Source organism: Danio rerio, chromosome 3 (genome assembly GCF_049306965.1).
Source record: "Danio rerio strain Tuebingen ecotype United States chromosome 3, GRCz12tu, whole genome shotgun sequence".
NCBI lineage: Eukaryota > Metazoa > Chordata > Actinopteri > Cypriniformes > Danionidae > Danio > Danio rerio.
This window is the reverse complement of record NC_133178.1, coordinates 4,408,907-4,429,343: the sequence shown is the minus strand read 5'-3', so window position 1 is coordinate 4,429,343 and position 20,437 is coordinate 4,408,907. Positions and strand designations below refer to the sequence as shown.

Sequence of the window (20,437 nt, the reverse complement as noted above, 5' to 3'; positions counted from 1 at the left end):
CCCAGCGTTTCTGAACTGCTCTCCGTCCACACCAAAACGCTGAAAACGCACATCACGTGACCACACACACACTCTCAGGCAAGCGCTGCAGCATGTCTACCCAGATGAGAGCTCTGCTTGTCGGACTGCTCATCAAGCATCTCCCGCTGGATCTAATCTCACTATATTTGCTAAACGTGATATTTCATTCATGTTGTTGTCTTTATCTAACGACATATTCCCTGACTTTGGTCATTGGAATCTATTAAGTTACTTGTTCACGGGTAACATGTTTTGGTTAAGTGCAAAGATAAGTTAATGATTAATCCAGGTACATTGACTGATCGCTTGCCTTTATTTTCTATAATGTATAAACTTATTGTATGTTATACTTTTATAATGGCCGTTATCGATTATTAAAACTGATATTCAGCAAAAGAGAGGGTGCGTTTCGTATTTTCACTGAAATTGAAAGGAGGCAGTTGTTATAGGCTCCGTTTTGTTATAAATATCCACACAGTGAAGATGACGCTCATATATGCAGCACGACGCCTCAACATTTCTGCTGTCTGTTAAGTTTTCTAATATTAAAAAGAAAATAGGCAGTTCCTTAAATCATGTTTACATTTTATTGTTGAGAAAGTGAAACAACGTAGCCAAGGTGATGTGAATGAAGTTATAAAGTACACTGTTCCTTTTGAAGATTTACGCGTGTCCTCTGTATGTTTTCCATATCAAACTGAGAAGGGGGAGACTGCAGCCTTGATCAAACTTGCGAAGTCTTAACTTACAATAAGAGGATGCAAGACTGAACTGTGTGTGGGCTACTTAATATTCAGGAAAAGCCCCAATCAGATTGAACGTTTGCAGTCCGTTTTCAGATGTCTCCGTCTTTCCCCATCCACACTGAGACGGAGCAGCAGCGTTTCAGAATGAAAACGGCCTCTCCAGCGTTTTCAAAAAGCTCCGTTTTCGGCGCTCGAGAACTCCGGCGTAGTGTGGACAGATGGCGTAACCGTAGCAAAACTTATGCGTTTTCAAACTAAAACGCACTAGTGTAAACGGGGCCTCAGTCAAAGGAAAATGTATGAGTGAGTAAACCTGACTTAACTAAATAAGCCTGGCTTTTTTCTAATCTTGTTTCATGGAATAGTACCCTGCTGACATGTATATTTTCCCAATTCACATTCAAGTAATAGATGGTGACAATGCATATAGCCGTTTGATGTATATTTCATGCAGTCTAATAAAAATATAAGAAATGAAAAATGCACACCAGTCACTCAGAATATCTCTTTGGTTGAAGAGTTTAATGTTGACATGAAATCAGGTTTAATGTTTGCAGTTGTTCGGTACAAAGTCCTAGAAAGAAAAACAAACCCAGCACAAAATGTGCTTTGCTTCCAAAAAGAATCTCATACAAGACCAGGCTTTTCATGGTGAGTATCAATTGTACATATTATTTATTTAGTTAAACTTTTAGATATTATAGATAGTGTTTCAAATTGAAAAAAAAAGACAAAGACAAACTGATATAATTCATAAAAATGTAAGAATAAGTAAGTTACTTTGCAGGTTAATGTGTTGCCTTGTTTATTAAAACATCCAAAATTCATATATATATATATATATATTTTTTATTTTTTTTTACTTGAAAAAACAATAAATAATCAAACACTGCTATTAGCTTTTCAGATATATTTGTTTTGATACCAGCAGTTGGGTTTGTTTATGTTTTCACCAAATTACCAAAAAACCTGTATTTATTTTGGAGTGGTGGGATTATCTCCATTAGTTGTACAATAGCTGGAAGACATAGCTTTATTTTAAAGTCGAGGTTGAGTAAATGCTGACTGAGCTTCATTTTAAAGTCCAGGGGCCACATGTACAAAGACTTGCATTGAATTGATACTAAAACATTGCGTATGGACATGTGTGTACGCAGTAAAAATTATCAGATGTATGAAACGCTGCGTACGCAGAGTTCCACAAATATTCTCTTTGTACATCTAAAATAATGTGAAATTGAGCAAAACATGCTCGAGCACAAAACCCCTCCCTGCCTCTTCACCTATGTAAATATGGTAATGTAAATATGGTCTACTTTGGCAAAACCAAACAATAAAGCAATGGCCAAAGCTAGAAAGAAGAGAAAATTCACAGAATGTGAATTGGAGGTGCTCCTATCAGAGGTAGACTGGAGACAAACGGTGTTATTTGCAAATTTCCCTGCTGAAAAATCCAGCTTACCAGCCTAGGCTGGTTGGCTGGTTGACCAGCCAGGTTTTAGAGGGGTTTTGGCCATTTCCAGGCTGGTTTCCCGCCATTTCCAGCCTGGTTTTAGCTGGTCAGGCTGGAAAATGACCAGCTAAATCCAGCTAAAACCTTAAGGTTTAAGCTGGACATAGCTGGTTTTGGCTAGGCTCCCAGCCTGGCTAGGCTGGTCAAGCTGGTTTTAGCTGGTCATTTTCCAGCCTGACCAGTTAAAAACAGGCTGGAAATGGCTGGAAACCAGCCTGGAAATGGCCAAAACCCTTCTAAAACCTGCCTGGTCGACCAGCAAAAACCAGCCAACCAGCCTAGGCTGGTTAAGTTAGTTTTTTCAGTGAGGTTGTCCTCCGGAATTAATAACAAAAGGAAAAAAAAAAAATTGTGTGAGTTAGCTGACGTGGTTAACGCAGTGGGGTCTGTACATCGCACTGTGAGTGAAATCAAAAAAGAAATAGTTCGATGTAAAGGTGCAGGTTAAAAGGAGAACAGTGATGCACGGTCAAAGTGTGGACCGAACAGGGAATGCTGAACAAACACCCTTTGAGGAGAGAGTGGCCCCAATTGTGGGTGACACTTAACTGTCTGGAGTAGTACCCGTGTCTCTGGGTGTAACGGGGAGACTGACACAGAGGGATCCATTATGCAGTATTTATTAAGTCACACTTTACTCAACATACAACAAGCACGGATGTGCGAACATACAACATTAACAGCAATGAAGGTTGTAGGGCTGGCAGCTGACAGACACAGAGTGATTTACCAGGCATGGGTCAGAGGCAGGCAGCGTGATTCAGAGTCCATGTAACAGGCTTTGGTCGAGGGCAGGCGGCGTGATTCAGAGTCCGTGTAATAGGCTTTGGTCGAGGACAGGCAGAAGGCAGGAAGAGTCAAGAGACGGGCAGAAGTTGTACACAGGAGATCAGGCAGGATAGAATGCTCAGTGATGCTGGCCGGGGCTAAACAAGACTTCGCAAAGACTGAGTGTGAGAGAGCTGCTTATAAAGGGTACGTGGGTCATTAGCGGGATGAAGATCAGGTGTGCTGGATCAGAGTAAACGGATGATGTAATGCTTAAAAGTCTGGAGATGGTGGCCTCTGCTGGCCAGCGAGGGGAATGACTGGGACCGAGTCGGTGACACTGGGAGACACAGATGTAATAGAGCAGGGGTGCTCAATCCTGTTCCTGGAGAGCCACTTTCCTGCAGATTTCAGTTGCTACCCATATCAAACACATCTGCCTGTAATTATCAAGTGCAGTTCAGGTCCTAATTAATTGGTTCAGGTGTGTTTGATATGGGTAGCAACTGAAATCTGCAGGAAGGTGGCTCTCCAGGAACAGGATTGAGCACCCCTGTATTAGAGGAATACTTTGCAAGGGTGGTATAGCAGCACGCCTCCCCTCTTAAGGCAGCGCCACCGGCATTTCAGCTGCCCAATCGCCCGCTCTACAACTGACCGAGTGCGAGAATGGGCATCATTGCATCTGCCCTCTTGGTCAGTTTGTGGGTTGTTGAGGGGGGTTAACAGCCACATCTTTAATGGATAACCACGGTCTCCTGATATGCAGTTAAATTATTACGTTCAATAAAACAATAAAATAAAAATACTTAGCTGGAATAATATCTTTAAATACATCACTCACCAAGAAGCCACGCCGCCACACTGGAGCCTCCTAGCTGTCTCTCTTTTCAAAATTTTGACCCAACTCAGCACAGAGCTCCAAGAGAATAGCTTTTGGAAATCTGAAATGGCTAATAAGCCATCATCGTGGGCCAGAAAATCACTGTGATCCCTAATAAATGCGTTCCCTTCGGATTCCACCATTGACAATGTCCTCTAATAAGGCCAACGCTGCCATGGCCAAAGACTAAAGCAGGGTTTTTCAAAGTCTAACCGTACGTTCACACCGAAAACGGCGAGAGCGTCCAAGGTCGCTCTGGTCGCCCTGGTGACAACGCTCTCTGCCTTCAGCTCCTGCAGCGAGAGCGTCAAAACTCGCTACATTGATCTCATATTTAAAGGAGCCGTTGCAGCATATCAGTTACATTCCTGCATAAAACATGTTTCTAGCGTGAAAATGTTGCGCACTTCTTATCATATTCATACAACAATGGAAGATCAAGTTGCATGTGGTGTGGCTTTGCTCTATTTATCCAATATGTGTCCATATGTCTGAAATATCCTGAATCAGCAGTACTGTTTTGTACTGTCACATCGCGTGAGATTCCCGCTTTTTTAAGATAAATTTATATAACATTAATGAACATCAGCAACTCACCAGTAACTTATTTAATGTATGTTCCTGTAGGAAAAAAATTTAAATAATTGGAAATCCGGCAACCGCAATAATCAAACCCTTGGGAACAAATGTGATCGGAACCAAAGTTCACTGGTCTGTGTTCTCTGAACTGCAATCAAGCGATGGACGTCTTCATTCTGATTGCTTGCCGCCTAACCGCATCATAGCTCATTACCATAAAGTTGACTTCATTTCAACTCTCCTCGACGCTCACACCGGCGAAGACGCGCCGCGCTGCTCCTCGCCGCTTATCGTCGCCGGCTCTCATTGAAAATGAATGACTTCCGGCTACTTTGACGCTCTCGCCGCTTTCGGTGTGAACGTACGTTAAGACAGTGGGCCTCCCTTTTGACACAACTTATCTATTGGCTCCCCCCTCCTCCCAAACACACGTGCACACACACACACACACACACACATATATATATATATATATATATATATATATATATATATAAAGACACAGACAGATGTCAGACTGTTAACTCACTTTTATCATCATTTGCATGAAAGTGCAATTATTTACAGAGTAATAACAAGTATTTTAATATAACGTTTTTAAAACTAGGATGATGGATCCAAGAACTGTTCATACCAGTCAAAACAGTCGAAGTTTAGCGGGTCTCATGCTGTCATTAGCCAAAATATCTTGACAAACCACACATAAAGGTCGTGGTTCATCAGCTGGTCCTGTCCACGTAAATCCTAAACTGAAATACTGATCATCATATCGTCGTCTTTTGGGTTTAAGCTCTGAACTTGAAGGCTTTGAATCGGGGGGTCTCAGAAACCGACCCATTGTATTAGCAGGCAAATACCTGTATTGGCGGGCTTGCCAAACAGAAGCGAATTCACAGCTATGGCCTTCTGGGTAAAAAAGGTTTTCTTATTTTTGACGTATACTTTTTTTTAGCTTTGTTTAATTAAAACGTTTAAATATAATAAAAAATACATATAATAATTAAACTTAATAATTATATTTTTATTATATAATATTTTTCCCGCGCCTCCCCTGACATGCTCTGGCACCCCCAAGGGAAGGCGCTCCTCACACTTTGAAAACCCCTGGACTAAAGGTTATGTACATTTGCTTTTATATGTTCTAAATCACATAACTGGTATAAAAAAAAATATTCAATGAACTCATTTCATCAATTATAAATTAACAGCAATGTTTTTTTACATGTGTTGGTGTGATACTTTGTAGTGTGCAATTTAACGTGTTTGCCTCTAGCAGTCGCCAATGGAAATAAAACAAACACACACAAGAATCACACGTACGCCAGACATGAAGTTGGCGCAGGCACACTCACGTTCATTTCATCGTTAGTAAATCCAAATGTAAGCGTGAAACCTGGCGTACGCAAAGTTTTTGTGCGTACGCAGCGTTGATACACGAGGCCCCAGTATGAGTAAATGCTTACTGAGCTTCATCTTAAAGTCCAGGGGCCTCATGTACGAAGACTTGCGTGGAAATCATACTAAAACATTGCGTATGCACAAAGCTATAAATGTGCGTACGCAGAAAAAAATTCAGATGTATGAAACACTGTGTACGCCGAATCTCACGCATATTCTTTGTACATCCGAATGAACGTGAAACTGAGCGCAACATGCACGAGCACAAAATCCCTCCCTGCCTCCTCCCCCGTATGAATATGCTAATGACTCTACTTTGGCAAAACCCAATGAAAAAGCAATGGCAAAAGCAAGCAAAAAGAGAAACTTTGAACAGAATGTGAATTGGAGGTGCTCCTTTCGGAGGTAGACCGGAGGAAAACGGTGTTATTTGCAAGTTTGTTCTCCGGAATTAACAACAAAAGAAAAAAATTGAGTGGGAGAGTTTAGCTGATGCGGTTAACACAGTTGGGTCTGAACATCGCACTGAGTGAATTAAAAAAATAAATAGTGTGATTTATAGGTGTAAATGTTGCAGCAATCGTAAAAGTCTTAGTGGCGCAGCTCATAAGACGCATGTTAACATGTTTTGACATGTTTGAGCATGAACTCGGTTTGAATCCAGCGTCTGATGAACTCTTTCTTGTTTTTTCCCCCGCTACATATCAGATTTTGACAACTATTTATCACGAGAAAGACAAGTAGGAATCATCAATAAGTTAGCTCAGATTACATTGGGAAAACAGGCGACCGCTGCAAATTGCGCTTTAATATTTAGCTGGTCAACTGTATGGTATGGAAACCTTATATACCTGCTAGATGAACCCGTCTCATACAGTTGCCATTGCAAGGCTCAGACACTTTGTAAAGAGCAATTTAACACAACTGCCTCTAGGAGTCGCCAAGGGAAATAAAACAGACACGCACAAAAAATGTGCGTACGCCAGCCAGAAAGCTGGCGTGGAGCTGCGCACATTCCCACGTTCACTTCATCATTAGTAAATCCAAACGTGATCGATTCTGAGCGTGAAACCTGGCGTACGCAAAGTTTTTGTGCGTATGCAGCATTGATACATGAGGCCCCAGAATGAGCAAATGCAGACAGAATTTAAATACTAACGTGAAATGTCCCTTTAAGTATAATTATTTTTCCTTAATATTTGAGTGCTTGACTTTAAAGTGCATGTTGTTTTTTGCAACAAGGGTGAATTTCAGCCAACATATTTACTTGAATGGCTGTGATCATGCTTTGTATATATGTCCTACTCATTTCAGACTGGTGGTGTTGCCTTTCATCACTTCATTCTCCTCTTGACAGAAAAAATGAAGCATCTGAACGTCTCTCTCCTTCTGCTCCTCGTCTTCTGTTTATCGAGTGCTGAGAAAATTTTCTGGACTCATTTAGGAACGCGCTGTGTTGAAGACTGCAAGGCCAGTTGGGGCGAATACAAGTGCAAGACTATCGATAAAGATGGACAGTCCCAGAAAATGTACTGTTCACCAAAAGCAAACGTAGACTACTGGGACAGGGAGTGTCTAAATATGTGCAGGAAGCGTGGATATGACTACTATTGGTGTGAAACTGATTTGTTTCATTGGGGATACTGTGGGCTGATAACGGATGACAGACATTATGGATCCCAAACAGGTGCGCTGTGTTACAACCACTGTAAACGAAGAGGTCAAAACTACTATTGGTGCAGTACCGAACAGGGATGGGATTATTGTTCTCTTTCTGAAAACACAGATTACATGAACAGGCCATGTAAAGAAGACAGCCCATGTGGAAAGCACAATCACAAATACAACTGGTGTGAAGTGGAGGGTGGCTGGGGTTACTGTGGGCTCGTGGAGCCAAGGACGTTTACCCACTGGACTTACAGAAATAAAGTTTGCATTGACGAATGTCGGTATTATGAGAGTAAAGATTACTACTGGTGCCACACTGATAAGGATGGGGATGGCTGGGACTACTGCTCTCCAGAGGTGAATGTAACTTATAAAGGTAAGCCCTGTCACTCAGATCACTCCTGTGGCTTACATGGCTATCGTTACAACTGGTGCTGGACCTCAGACACAGAATATGATTACTGTGGGCCCATTGAAGAAGCAGAGTGCACCTACGTCACTGATACACATCTCAGCAGGAGAACCCCTGAAAGCAACCGTCAGATAGTTGTGATATGCACAAGGGTGGACAAAGGAAACAAAATAATAACTGACTTTACTGCTGAGCCAGCCCCTGAGGACATCACAGATGCTAGTCGATTGAGACACGAGGTGGAAAACTTAATCAGTCAATGGCACAATGGGTATCTGGTGGACGAGGCCCGCTCTGATCTGATACGTTCGCCTGCTGTTCATGTTGACTCGCAGAGTCCCATAAACCGCAACAATCAGAGATACTACAACCTGCAGGTCCTGCTGAACACGCCACAGACCCCTGGTGAAAGCACCACCGTGTCTCAGATCCTCGTGCCTCAGGGAGTCCCAGCCCGTTACATTCGCAGAGCCTTTCTAGAGAGCCTCAGGATGCGAGCTCGCATCACTGTTGAAGTTTCAGCATTGAATCATGGTTAGATCCATCAGTTAGATTCACATATAACACAACACACTACACAGAGTACAGTAACACTTTTACATTTCTGCTGTACAGAACAAATACAGGAAACCAATTCTGGAAAGTTGAATCAATGAATGCTGTTTTAAATGAGATATTAATAAAAGTTTTCCTCAAAATGACTTTCAGTTTTTGCTGATTTTGCAAGATGGTGAGCGGATCTTTAATAATTTATCAAGGTTGTCCTTCAAAATCTGCGATTTCTAGAATATTCATGTTTACAATGTTACTAAGTTCCCTAAAAAGGCAGGATATGTCACACCCGGAGAGACGGATCCAAACGCAAATGCTGTTAACACAAAAAGGATTTTATTAACTCTTCAAAACAATGACGAGCCAAGACTTGTGACTCAAATGAAAATGATGAGATCGCTCGGCGAGAGCGAAAGGTAACTCGGCAACATTGTCCAAATCGGCGAGCATGAGAGAGGTCAGGCAGGCGAGCATCGATCGGGAGGCAGATGGGATAACGGAGAAGAGTCAAGTTCAGCGTCGGACAGGCGAAGTCGAAGGTAGGTGGCTGGCCGGGGAGAATCCAAAATGAAACAGAAAAAACACAAGCAACCGAGCAAAAACTGGGCAGAAGAGAAAAACAGAATCAGAACATGAAGTAATGCATGACGATGACAGGAATCAAGATAACGCAGCGAGATAGCCTGAATAATGACAGGACACACTAGCGACCAGAAAGTGGGAAAAGGAGAGCTTAAATAGCAAGGAAATTAATGGAGACCAGTAACAGGTGCAGCAAGCCGTGTGCGCACTGATTCATAATAATGATCAGCTGAGTGCATGCTGCAAGAATGAAAAGCAGGGAGAGGGAGAAATAAAGAGAAAGATCAAGCCAGTGGCCTGACAGGATGTCCAAAGATAAATCTTTGTCTTAACATACAGTCTTGTCAGTGAAGAGAGTGTTTACTAAAAGTCTAATTTGATGACCAATTAAATGTTTACCATTGCACCCAAATTAAATAAATTTGCTTTCATCACTAAAGTGAACTTTCAACTGATTCTTTGTCCACACAATATGGTTAATTCGGTATTTTGATTCATTCTGCTTGTTATGATTACCAGCGATCTGCAAGAGAACACTCATTGTCATTCCCCCGCACTACATATCCCATCATGCCCGGCTTTTGCACACCAGTTTCAGGTCTCTTCCTGATTACACACACAGCTGAAGCTGATCAGGACTGATTCATGGACTATATATTAATTTAGTCACTGAAACTGCAGGTTTGCATAGACAAAGTGTGATGAGCTGAAAGCGGTCACTTAATGTCCACATGGGGGCGATGTATTTTAAAAAATGCCTCTCTATCGTGGGAGATGGATAAAAGAAGGAAGTGTTTGTTCGCCAGGAAGTGAACATGCGGAGCTTCGGCTAGGAGCTCAGGCAATGATGGCTCGGGCTGAAATGAATCGTCTGGCTGAGAGACAATGTGTTTGTTTGGTTAACTCCTGTAATCTTCGGACTGGTGAGCTGATCTAACTTTAATTTGTGACTAAAACAGACGGCGAAGCAGTACGTCTACGGCACTACGGCAACTCAACTATTTCTCTCAATGTATGGTTTATGAGGGAATGAGTAAAAGCCTGCTCTCGAGTGAAACATCGAACTGTTTGAATGAACTGTGAGCATCCGAGTTATGAGAACCAAATGAATCATTGATTTGTTTGAACGAACTGTGAGCATCTGAGTTAAAGAAACCGAGTGAATCATTGAACCGTTTGACGAACTGTGAGCATCTGAGTTACTGAAACCGACTGAATTTTGAACTGTTTGATGAACTGTGAGCTTCTCGGTTAGAACTGAATGAATCATTGAGCGGTTTGAACGAACTGTGAGCATCTGAGTTATTGAAACCGAGGGAATCATTGAATTGTTTGACGAACTGTGAGCATCTCAGTTAATACTGAATGAATCATTGAACTGTTTAAACAACTGAGCATCTTGATTACGATAACTGAATGAATCATTGAATTGTTTAAACCAAGTGAATTATTGAATTGTTTGACCTGAGTGAATCATTGAAATGTTGAATCGACTGAATCATTGAACTGCTTGAATTGTTTATATTGAATTTCTGTATAACAGTAATGAATGTAAGGTTCTAACAAACTGATGTGAATCAGTGGTTTAATCTTGTGCATGGATCAAGTTAATTCCAAGTCGACAGAGGTGCCTCTTTATTTGGTTTATTATTATTATCATTTGATTGGTTGAATTATTCAAATGCTTGTTGGAATGGGTTTGAAAATTTTTCTGTTGTAAAACATGTATAGAGTGTTATTTTGAGGTTGTAAGGAGAACTAATCGAATAATAGTAGAATGCAATTTAAACTGATTTAGTCTGATTTATTTTGTCTTTAGCTCTATAAGGGGTTACTAGGGTTATTACACTGCTAGTGTATCCCAGGTAGCACTGACTTTATAAATATTATTTTTTTATTTTTTACTTTTAAATATATAAGTTGGCACCCCTACCCAGTCAGATCGCTACAAAAGAACTAGCACTAGTTATACTTTGATCATTTTTGAGCGAGATGATAATGGTCTAATCCAGTAAAATAATTGATGCTGAGCTAAAAGTGCTCCTGCTAGACCCAGAGATAGGCTGAATGAAGATTGGAAGAAAAAAATAAATAACACACAGATGGGTTCACATAACAGATACCTGTTTAGTCTGCATCATAAAATATGATACATTGTTTTATCAGGAAGTTGATTCACGTTGGAGGATCCAACTCATAGCTTATTGATTTTGTGGCTAATCCGCATAGATTTTTACGATCTCCTTCGTACAATTTAGTACGCTTTGCTTATCCTCAATGACGGTTGGGTTTAGGGGTGGGGTTGGTGCCATGCCTCCTTTTAAAAACCGTACATTTTTGTACGATTGAATATAAAATAGGTATGTTTCCTTGTGAGATCAGGCTGAAGGATTGGCACATAAGCGTAAAAAAGAGATGTGTACCTGCAAAAGGCTTTGTTAAATCTGAAATGTGTGAGTTGGGGTGGTGTGTATGGAGATGTTTTCTGTCTGGTGGATGAATATTGCGTCCTCTTTTCCATTAATGCTCCATCATCTGCATGAAGTGAAAGTCCCATTCCTACCTTTTTAATATTGTCAAAAACATCATTAATCATTATATTAGGCAAAATGGGACTGATTGCACTACCTTGTGGTGAACCATCCATTTAAAATATTAAAAGCAGCTGATAACTCTCTTCAATTTTAACTTAAAGTCTATCAGTGGTGTAAAGTAACAAATTACAAATACTCACACTACTGTAATTGAGTAGTTTTTCTTAGGAATTATAATTTAGTTAAGTAGTTTTTAAAATGTGTAGTTTTACTTTCCCTTGAGGACATTTTTAATGCAGTATCGGAACTTTCACTTCATTACTTTCCTTCAAAGTGCAGTCATTATTTTTTCCTGTCTATGGGGATTGGCTGAGTAGTCTTGTGATTCCTGCCCAAGCAAGTCAACTACCTCAAGACATGGGCGATTTATAATTGCAGCAAACTGTTTGGAAGCATTAAAAGTGTCCAAGAGGATGTCCAAAATCCCAGAGACCGTTTAGATGCATGTCAGTGATGAGAAGATGACGAATGTTTACTGTACAATGACCAAAATGGCCTTAAACATGTAGCAGTCACGAAATGTAAACGTAAATGTTGTGGAAACGTTGCATTTTGTTTGAAAATGAAAATCGGGTTAACATCAGAACCCAACGTCAGGTCAATGTCCAACGTCCAACCTAAAATCAACCAAGTATCAAAGTCTAATGATGTTACAACTTAACGTTGTGTGGACGTCACCACTATAACGTCTATAAGACATTGGATTTTGGTCACCATATCTGACAAATAAATATCAGTATTTGATTTCAATAGGACATTGGTTTAAGATGTTGGCTTGCTGTTAAATTTTGGTCACTTTCTAACACAACCTAAATACTTTAGACACTGGCTAGACATAAAATTTTGATCACCTGACAGGTGTGAATGTAGCTATCGCACTTGGGTGCACACCAAAAAAAAGGGGTTTCGAGACCTAGGTGAAGAAGTGGTCGTGGTACGCTTTTTTTGTCCGCACTCAAATGAGATTGCTACATTCACACCTGCCCAAACGAACCGCATCAAGAGGGAAAACGAACTCTAGAGCGATTCTACCAAACTAAATGAGGCAGGTGTGAAAGCACCCTAAGAGGAGCTGAATATGCAGCGCTGGCATGAATATATGGTCTGAATATCAAGATTGTGTGTCAAGTGAAGCGTGTTTATAAACTAATTTCGAGAGGATCACGTGCTTATGATTGCTTGCAGCCGGCCCCGCATTATTCAATTTATGATTCACCAGACGATTCCGAAGCCACTATAAGTATCCCAAGTTCCATATGACAGCCATCTTCGTTTTGAAGAATCCCCCCTTCCACCCTTACTTTTCCTCCTTTCCATGATGGGTGGCACGGTGGCCCAGTGGTTAGCACTGTTGCCTCACAGCAAGAACGTCACTGGTTATAGTCCTTACCAAGCCAGTTGACAATTCTGTGCGGAGTTTACACGTTCTCCTAATGCTCATGTGTCACGTTAGCGTGATCAAAACAGGAACAAAAACAAAAAGGTGCGGATCCAAGTGCAGATATTTATTTACAGTGAAACAACGAGGTGATCAAAATACAAAGTAACAAACAAATGACAAAACCAGAAACTAAAACAGAGACAAGGCTCAGAAACAATAACACTAGACCTAGGCAAAATTACAAAAACACGATCAGGAACAAAGAACTATGAATACAAAACTTACTGGATACTCGGACAAGGAAGACAATGTAGACAAACGACGCGATGACAAACTGTGGTGAAATGGTTGTATAAATAGTCCAGATAATCAACGGCAACACAAAACAGATGTGATGACAGGTCAGTGTAGGTGTTCCGGTGTGTGCGCGGGGCATGTATGAATGTAGTTCATTTCCTGGGACGCTGTAGTGCCTACAAAGTCCTAGTGCACTACAGCGCCCTCAGGTGGTCACTGACGGATGTGACATCATGGGTTTCCCCTGTGTTCTCCAGTTTCCTCCAACCGTCAAAAAACATGCAACCTAAGTTAATTGACTAAACCGAATCGCATCATAGACACGGTCCAAATAAGTAGTTGTCTCCTAAGAGCGATCACTATCTGTTCATTAGCTACTACTTTGTCGTAATTTGACTTCTTATCAATTAGAAATGATCAGATCGGAGGTTTTGAATATCAGAAAATAGACTTTATTCTCCATAATAAAGCAGAGAAAGAGCAGAGCAGACCCCAGAGCATTCTCAAGTCTCTCCTGGACAATTCCTATCTCTGGTTGTCTCTTTCCAAAGTCTCTCCAGCTCCTTCTAAAGTCTCTATGTTTTCCACAATCTTTATACAGGTTATTTTCCACACCCCTAGGTGTCTTGTTTTAACTCTCGACCTTTTTATGATACGTTTTTACTCTATGTGGTCCTGCTATTCTTGGCTCTCAGCCCACTAGCTCATGTCAACAGAGATGTTACAGGTCTATGTCAGCAAAGCATAGATGCAACTTATGCAAAGGAACTAAGTGTTTACATTAGGGATGTAACGGTATTTACCGCAATATTAATTTTTTTCGATATTACCGTAGTCGCATGACTCTGTAAAACTATAGGTCTTCTGAGAAAATTTGCTCAGGCGAATGAAGCGAACGGGAGGTAGCAAAAACTACAATTCCCATCAGCCCATGCTTGACCATCATCCCTTGCGGTCTGTTGTCGCTACAGATCCAGTAATGCGGAAATGGAGTGTGCTGCTAGAAGCCGGGATGAAAAAGAGCTGGAAAACTCTAAAGCGGGTGTTGTCGCCGCGCGCGTTCTGAATAACGGTGTTGTCGTGCGAGTTCTTATCAGCTGTGTTGTCGCGCGCGTACTGAATAACGGTGTTGTCGTGCGAGTTCTTATCAGCTGTGTTGTCGCGCGCGTACTGAATAGCGGTGTTGTCGCGCGAGTTCTTATCAGCTGTGTTGTCGCGTGCGTACTGAATAGCGGTGTTGTTGCGCGAGTTCTTATCAGCTGTGTTGTCGCGCGCGTACTGAATAGCGGTGTTGTCGCGCGAGTTCTTATCAGCTGTGTTGTCGCGCTCGTACTGAATAGCGGTGTTGTCGTGCGAGTTCTTATCAGCTGTGTTGTCGCGCGCGTACTGAATAGCGGTGTTGTCGCGCGAGTTCTTATCAGCTGTGTTGTCGCGCGCGTACTGAATAGCGGTGTTGTCGCGTGAGTTCTTATCAGCTGTGTTGTCGCGCGCGTACTGAATAGCGGTGTTGTCGCGCGCGTACTGAATAGCGGTGTTGTCGCGCGAGTTCTTATCAGCTGTGTTGTCGCGCGCGTACTGAATAGCGGTGTTGTCAGCACACTGTTCAGATTGATGCAGACATGAGACCTCTATCTCACTCATGGTTTGTCCTCTCAAGTGGGGGAAAGACAATGCACAACGTTACCCACTGCTGTCAACCTGGGCCAAGTCATATATCTCTTGTCCCAGAAACCTCAGTCCCAAATGAGAGGGGTTTTTTATCTGTTGCAGGGGACATTGTAAATGCCCAGAGATACCAGCTTTTACCAGATTATATTTATATGATAATTTTCCTTTAAACCCATCTCTATCTAAGTGAGTGAGTGATTAAATGTTGAATGTGACGAGTTTTCAACAATACTAAATTGAAACTTAATTTTTTTACATGGTTTAATATTTTTTTGTTATTAAAATTGAAGTTCCTGTTTCAAAGCTTACAGATAGATGGCTAATTTGTATGTCATTGACACTTTTGGCACTTTTTTGGAGTATTTTCATAAGTTTTGTTTTTTCCTGTAAATGATTCAATAAATACCGTACCGTGACATTCATACTGAGGTATTACCGTACCGTGACATTCTGATACCGTTACATCCCTAGTTTACATACATTATGATGATAGGATAATAACTTGATAATATGTTACTCACTCTAGCTTCTGACACATATAGCTTCATACAAGTATTTAACAAGTATAATCAGTGCTTTACATATTCAGTTGCACAATCATTCTTCAGCATAGCCTTCTCCTAGTGTTGCTCCTGTGCAGACATACTCATCTTACACAGACACATCACTGTATTTTTAACACACGCTGGCATGTTTACCATACTCTTTGAAAAGAGAAAATGTACTGCTTTACACTTAGAAAATACTTCACACTGAGAGAATAGAAATCTTCTTCAATCCCTCCTCTTAAGACTTTAGTCTTAATATTAGTCTTAATAATATTTTCTTTCAATATTATTGTCTTTTAACCCAAAGTGCAATTTAATAATCCAGTTCTCTAAATTACCTCTATCTAGTGACTGATATAAGCCACATAGCAGTTATCAATTGACTAGATTATGCCACCGTACTTTGACAGAAGTCCAGCCAAACATCTCCCCTCTCTTTTGATTTGAAGGAAGTAAAAGACTGTCCTCTGTTTTTCTCTTTACACATTAAAGACGACAATGTTTTAAGCATAAGTATTCAGTTGGTTCAGTGCTGCTAGCTGCTTGTTTTCACACTCATGTAGTAATATGTAATATACTTATACTTAAGTGATATATAGTGATATAAGTTATATACAGAGATGTATAGTAACGAAGTAGAACTACTTCACTGCTGTACTTAAGTACTAAAAGGCAGTATCTGTACTTTACTGGAGTATTATTTTTTTCTCCTACTTCCACTTTTACTGAAGTACATATTTTCCATGAGTTTACAGTTTTTCTAGTTTGCTTTGACCTGGTTAAAGAAACTAGGTTCCTCTTCATTTTCATTATCACTATCCCAGCAGAGCAGAGGACAGGTCTTGCAAATGTGTAAACCCTTTCTCATTGGGTTGACACATTTTCCCCATCATTTTTCAAAACAGTTAACACACATGTCATTCAAGCAGTCCAAACTCCGTTGTTTTAGTTTTGGTAACCAAACAGAATCCATCTATTCCTAACTATTAAAAACTTCTAACATCAGTATAAAATCACTGAAGCACTGGTTTGACACTCCTTCACACAAATCTTCAATTAGCCATCATTCTGCAAACCTTATAAAAACGATGGAAGATCTGTGTTGTTCTGTGCCAGCATTGATGGAGGAGGTCAATATGGCTATGTCCTATACTCCCAATAGTTTTGACTGTATATTAGTTTACATGTGTTTTCTCTAATATTTACAGTATTTTATTACTTTTGTCTGTTTTTTTTATATACAGTATTTCAGTTTTCAGCCACAGTTTGATGTCATGAATTCAATATATATATTCAATCAAAAAACATCTTATTCTTGATCCAATTCTTTGCAAAAAGGCGAATTTGACAGCCCAAATAGAGACAACAAATGCCATTGGCTATAAGCTACAATGGCAAGCAATGGTGGTGCATTTTGAGTTCTGTATTTTGTATTTTGTTGTCCATTGTGTAATGATTAATTGAAAGAGCTCATATACTTGTTTGCAAGTTGTGTAGTTTGAAGGTAAAACTAGCTTTTGTTGCATATGTTAAATGTTTTGACACGATATGTGCCTTTTGCAAGCAAAATGTGTCATTTTGACCATGAGTGCCGCAGTTTAGGCCTGTGTGTTAACTGTTTTGAAAATGTGGAGTTTCAGTTGACAACTGCATCCAAGCAATCGAGAAAAACTTTAATACTTTTACTCGTTACTAGGGGTGTCAAAATGATTGATATCAGTTCAGTAATAATAGGTCATAACCGGTTATTACGTGATGACTTCATTTATCTCCTATGCGCGATGTCGCAATACTATGGCGAAGGACGGAGGCGCGAGGGCGAAGCGGCACAGCATACCAGCCGCTAGTTTACTATTTGGGTGAAATGTTGTAAAACTTCACCTCTGCCTATCTCTCGCTCTCTCACTTTGGACATTTGATTCGCTGGCCAGTTTGTAAGGTAACTTTTCCTCTCTTCTTAGCTGTTAAAGCTGTGGATCCAGACATAAGCGAAGCTTTCTCCACTGTGTCTATTACCTGTGATAATCGCGTATTTTTCCCGCCATGGGTGAACAGCGCTTATATTTCTAAAGCCCTTTCTGTTGAGGACAATAACCAATCATAGCCGTGTAAGACCCGCCTGTCAGCGCTCAAAAAGCAGGCGGGATAATATTGACATGAGTTTATTAGCTGTAAATGCTCATGCAGTCTTCTGTGCATGAGTTTTGTTTGATACATCCAGAAAGAGTGTTTCCTTTGAGCAGGTCAAATTAAGGACACAGTTCGTATATCTGACTGCTGCATTAAAGGACAAAATTGTATTACAAAAAACCCTTTAACTCTTAATTTCTTAACTGATTAATTTCTTAATCAGCCTCTACCAAATGGTTGAGATGTTGGTTTATGGTAAAAGTACCAGAATTAATAAATATACTACAGAAAATATGAACTGTAAGACCAATTTAATTAAAAACATAATAAAAATAAATAAAAATTAATACTAAATCATAGCCATAAGCCATAAAATATTTCATATTTTCATTTAACACAGTAATATACACGTTTTCAACACAACAACAAGTGAATGTGTGAAGCAGGATTTAGTTTGCTTGTTTAGTTTAGTTTCACGAGTGCTTCCAGAAGACAGAACTCCTGTTTATTGTGGTATTAACCAATCAAACTTCAAAACTCCCTAAGTGTGAGTGTGTCTTTGTGTGTTTGTGAGTGAAAGTGAATAATGTGTGCGTAAGAGAGAACAACAGTGTGATTGTACCTGTGTGTGCGTCTGTGTGTGTGTAAGAGAGAGAGAGTAAAAACAATTGCAACCGTAATGTCCCCACAATTCACAAAAATGTGTGTGTGAGAGAGATAGAGAGAGAACTTTGTGTGTGAGAGTGTATGAATGGGAGAGAGTGTACATTTACAGTAGGTGTGTGCAGGGCAGTGTGTGTGTGTGTGTGAGAGAGAGAGAGAGAGAGAGAGAGTATGTATGTGAGTGAACATGCTGAATTATCTCATCAGTGAAGGCATTTTCTGGTAAAAGGGCCTGACGATGTGAGCTCTTGTACCATAGAAACTATTTACTGAGAAAAACAGTATCATAAGCCATGTTTCTTTTCGTTCTGCTTAAGTACCCCAAAAAAGATATTTAAAATAGACAAAACAATTAGTGTATTTTGACTGCTTTCTTTAATAACTACATTACACAATGCTTGTACTTTTACTTTCAGTACTTGAGTAGTAAATGTTGAAATAAACTACTTGCAATACTTAAGTACAAAAAATGTTGAATACTTTTTTACTTCCACTTAAGTATGGTGCTTAAAGAGCACTTCTACTTCTACTCAAGTCAGTTTTTGATAGAGCACTTGTACTTTTACTTAAGTATGGGTCTCTAGTACTTTATACATCTCTGGTTATATATAGGTACCATGAAAGCAATATGCAAACAAAATCAATATGCAAGCGTAAAAAGCATGACATGTTGATCTTGATCTTTGCTCATCCTTGTTTCTCTTCTTCCAAGCTATCAGCATCTTCATTAGGTTTTGAAAAGATGTTGATGGAGATGTGTGGTTTAGAGTCTGAGTTCTGAAATCTGCAGTTGTGCATTCAACATCCCTTGACTTGTGGCACTTCTGTATGTGGTATTCAGGCATATAATCAGAATCACTCTTTACTTTGTTCTGACTTCTCTTTCCACATGTTGCACTTCATTGTTTAGAGCTTTGGAATTTTCGGACTCCTCTGTTTCCAGCCGGCTTCCCCCTTGCTGAAGTTGTTTTCTTTGGCTCCTTTGAGGCATTTCCACCCCATTAATGGCATCCGCTTTGGCAGCTGTTGGATTAGCCCTCATCCAGATATGGTCCCTTCCTCCTGAGCTCTCCACCTAGGCCAATTGGACCTTGTAAAGAATTTCCTTGTAACACTTTTTCTTACTTAAAAATTAGCATGTTAATATTTTTTCTCAAATTGACAGGAGTCTGATTTAATAAAAGAATGGGTAGCTTGTTCTTAATTTTCCTACTGTAATGGTTGAACTTCATTTGGACTATAGGAGCTGCTTTGTACTGTCAGACTATCCCCCCTCGCAACCTGAGACAACCAACTCATAAACTGGTGCTGCAGTCTTTTCTGTGGTGTCCTGACATTCCTTCATATCAGGGCACAGTGTTCCCCCCTCTCTCTTTGGGCTGGCTGCTTTCTTTGACTCAGCTGATGTGAAGGTCTGGTGGAGCGTATTTTCTCTTTGATCAGTTCATCAGTCTCTTGTAAGTGTCTCTTTTGAATGTCTCTGAACAAATGTAGCTTTTTCAGTCCTCAGTAAATCCTGAGTATGCAGTGCCTGCATCACTGTTGTAGCATCCCTGCTGAAAAATCCAGCTTAAACCAGCCTAGGCTGGTTGGCTGGTTTTAGCTGGTCAACCAGGCTGGTTTTAGAGGGGTTTCCAGCCATTTCCAGCCTGGTTTTAGCTGGTCAGGCTGGGAGATGACCAGCTAAAACCAGCTTGACCAGCCTAGCAGGCTGGGAGCCCAGCCAAAACCAGCTATGTCCAACTTAAACCAGGCTGGTCAAGCTGGTTTTTGCTGGATTTAGCTGGTCATTTTCCAGCCTGACCAGCTAAGACCAGGCTGGAAATGGCTGGAAACCAGCCTGGAAGTGGCCAAAACCCCTCTAAAACCAGCCTGGTCGACCAGCTAAAATCACCCAACCAGCCTAGGCTGGTTTAAGCTGGATTTTTTAGCAGGGATGTCACAAGTGTCAACAGCCATTTTGCTCTTTGTGTTTTTCAAACACCTTTGCCAGTGCACTCAGAGATGTCTGGTAGGTACGAGACTACAGTCCCC

The 20,437-nt window shown here is 40.5% G+C and overlaps 2 protein-coding genes and 2 long non-coding RNA genes across 7 annotated transcripts in view; 3 read left to right on the top strand and 1 right to left on the bottom strand.

Moving 5' to 3' along the window:
* The window catches only part of LOC141381098 (uncharacterized), a 77,587-nt gene that overhangs the window by 30,291 nt on the left and 26,859 nt on the right, over window positions 1–20,437 (top strand). The gene's annotated exons all lie outside the window — the stretch shown is intronic.
* The window catches only part of LOC141381103 (uncharacterized), a 76,574-nt gene that overhangs the window by 45,425 nt on the left and 10,712 nt on the right, over window positions 1–20,437 (bottom strand). The window lies entirely within an intron of this gene.
* Window positions 1,321–8,687, top strand: LOC141381091 (uncharacterized). The gene is made up of 2 exons (XM_073943907.1): window positions 1,321–1,418; window positions 7,266–8,687. Exons 1-2 carry the CDS (start codon window positions 1,370–1,372, stop codon window positions 8,525–8,527), a joined length of 1,311 nt encoding a protein of 436 aa, XP_073800008.1. The 5' UTR covers window positions 1,321–1,369; the 3' UTR covers window positions 8,528–8,687.
* Window positions 9,927–20,437, top strand: part of LOC100333266 (uncharacterized) — a 29,891-nt gene continuing 19,380 nt past the window's right edge. For all 4 annotated transcript variants that reach the window (XM_073943916.1, XM_021472683.3, XM_073943913.1 and 1 more), the window contains exon 1: window positions 9,927–10,045. The gene's annotated coding sequence lies outside the window, so the exon portion shown is untranslated. The remainder of the gene's footprint in view (window positions 10,046–20,437) is intronic.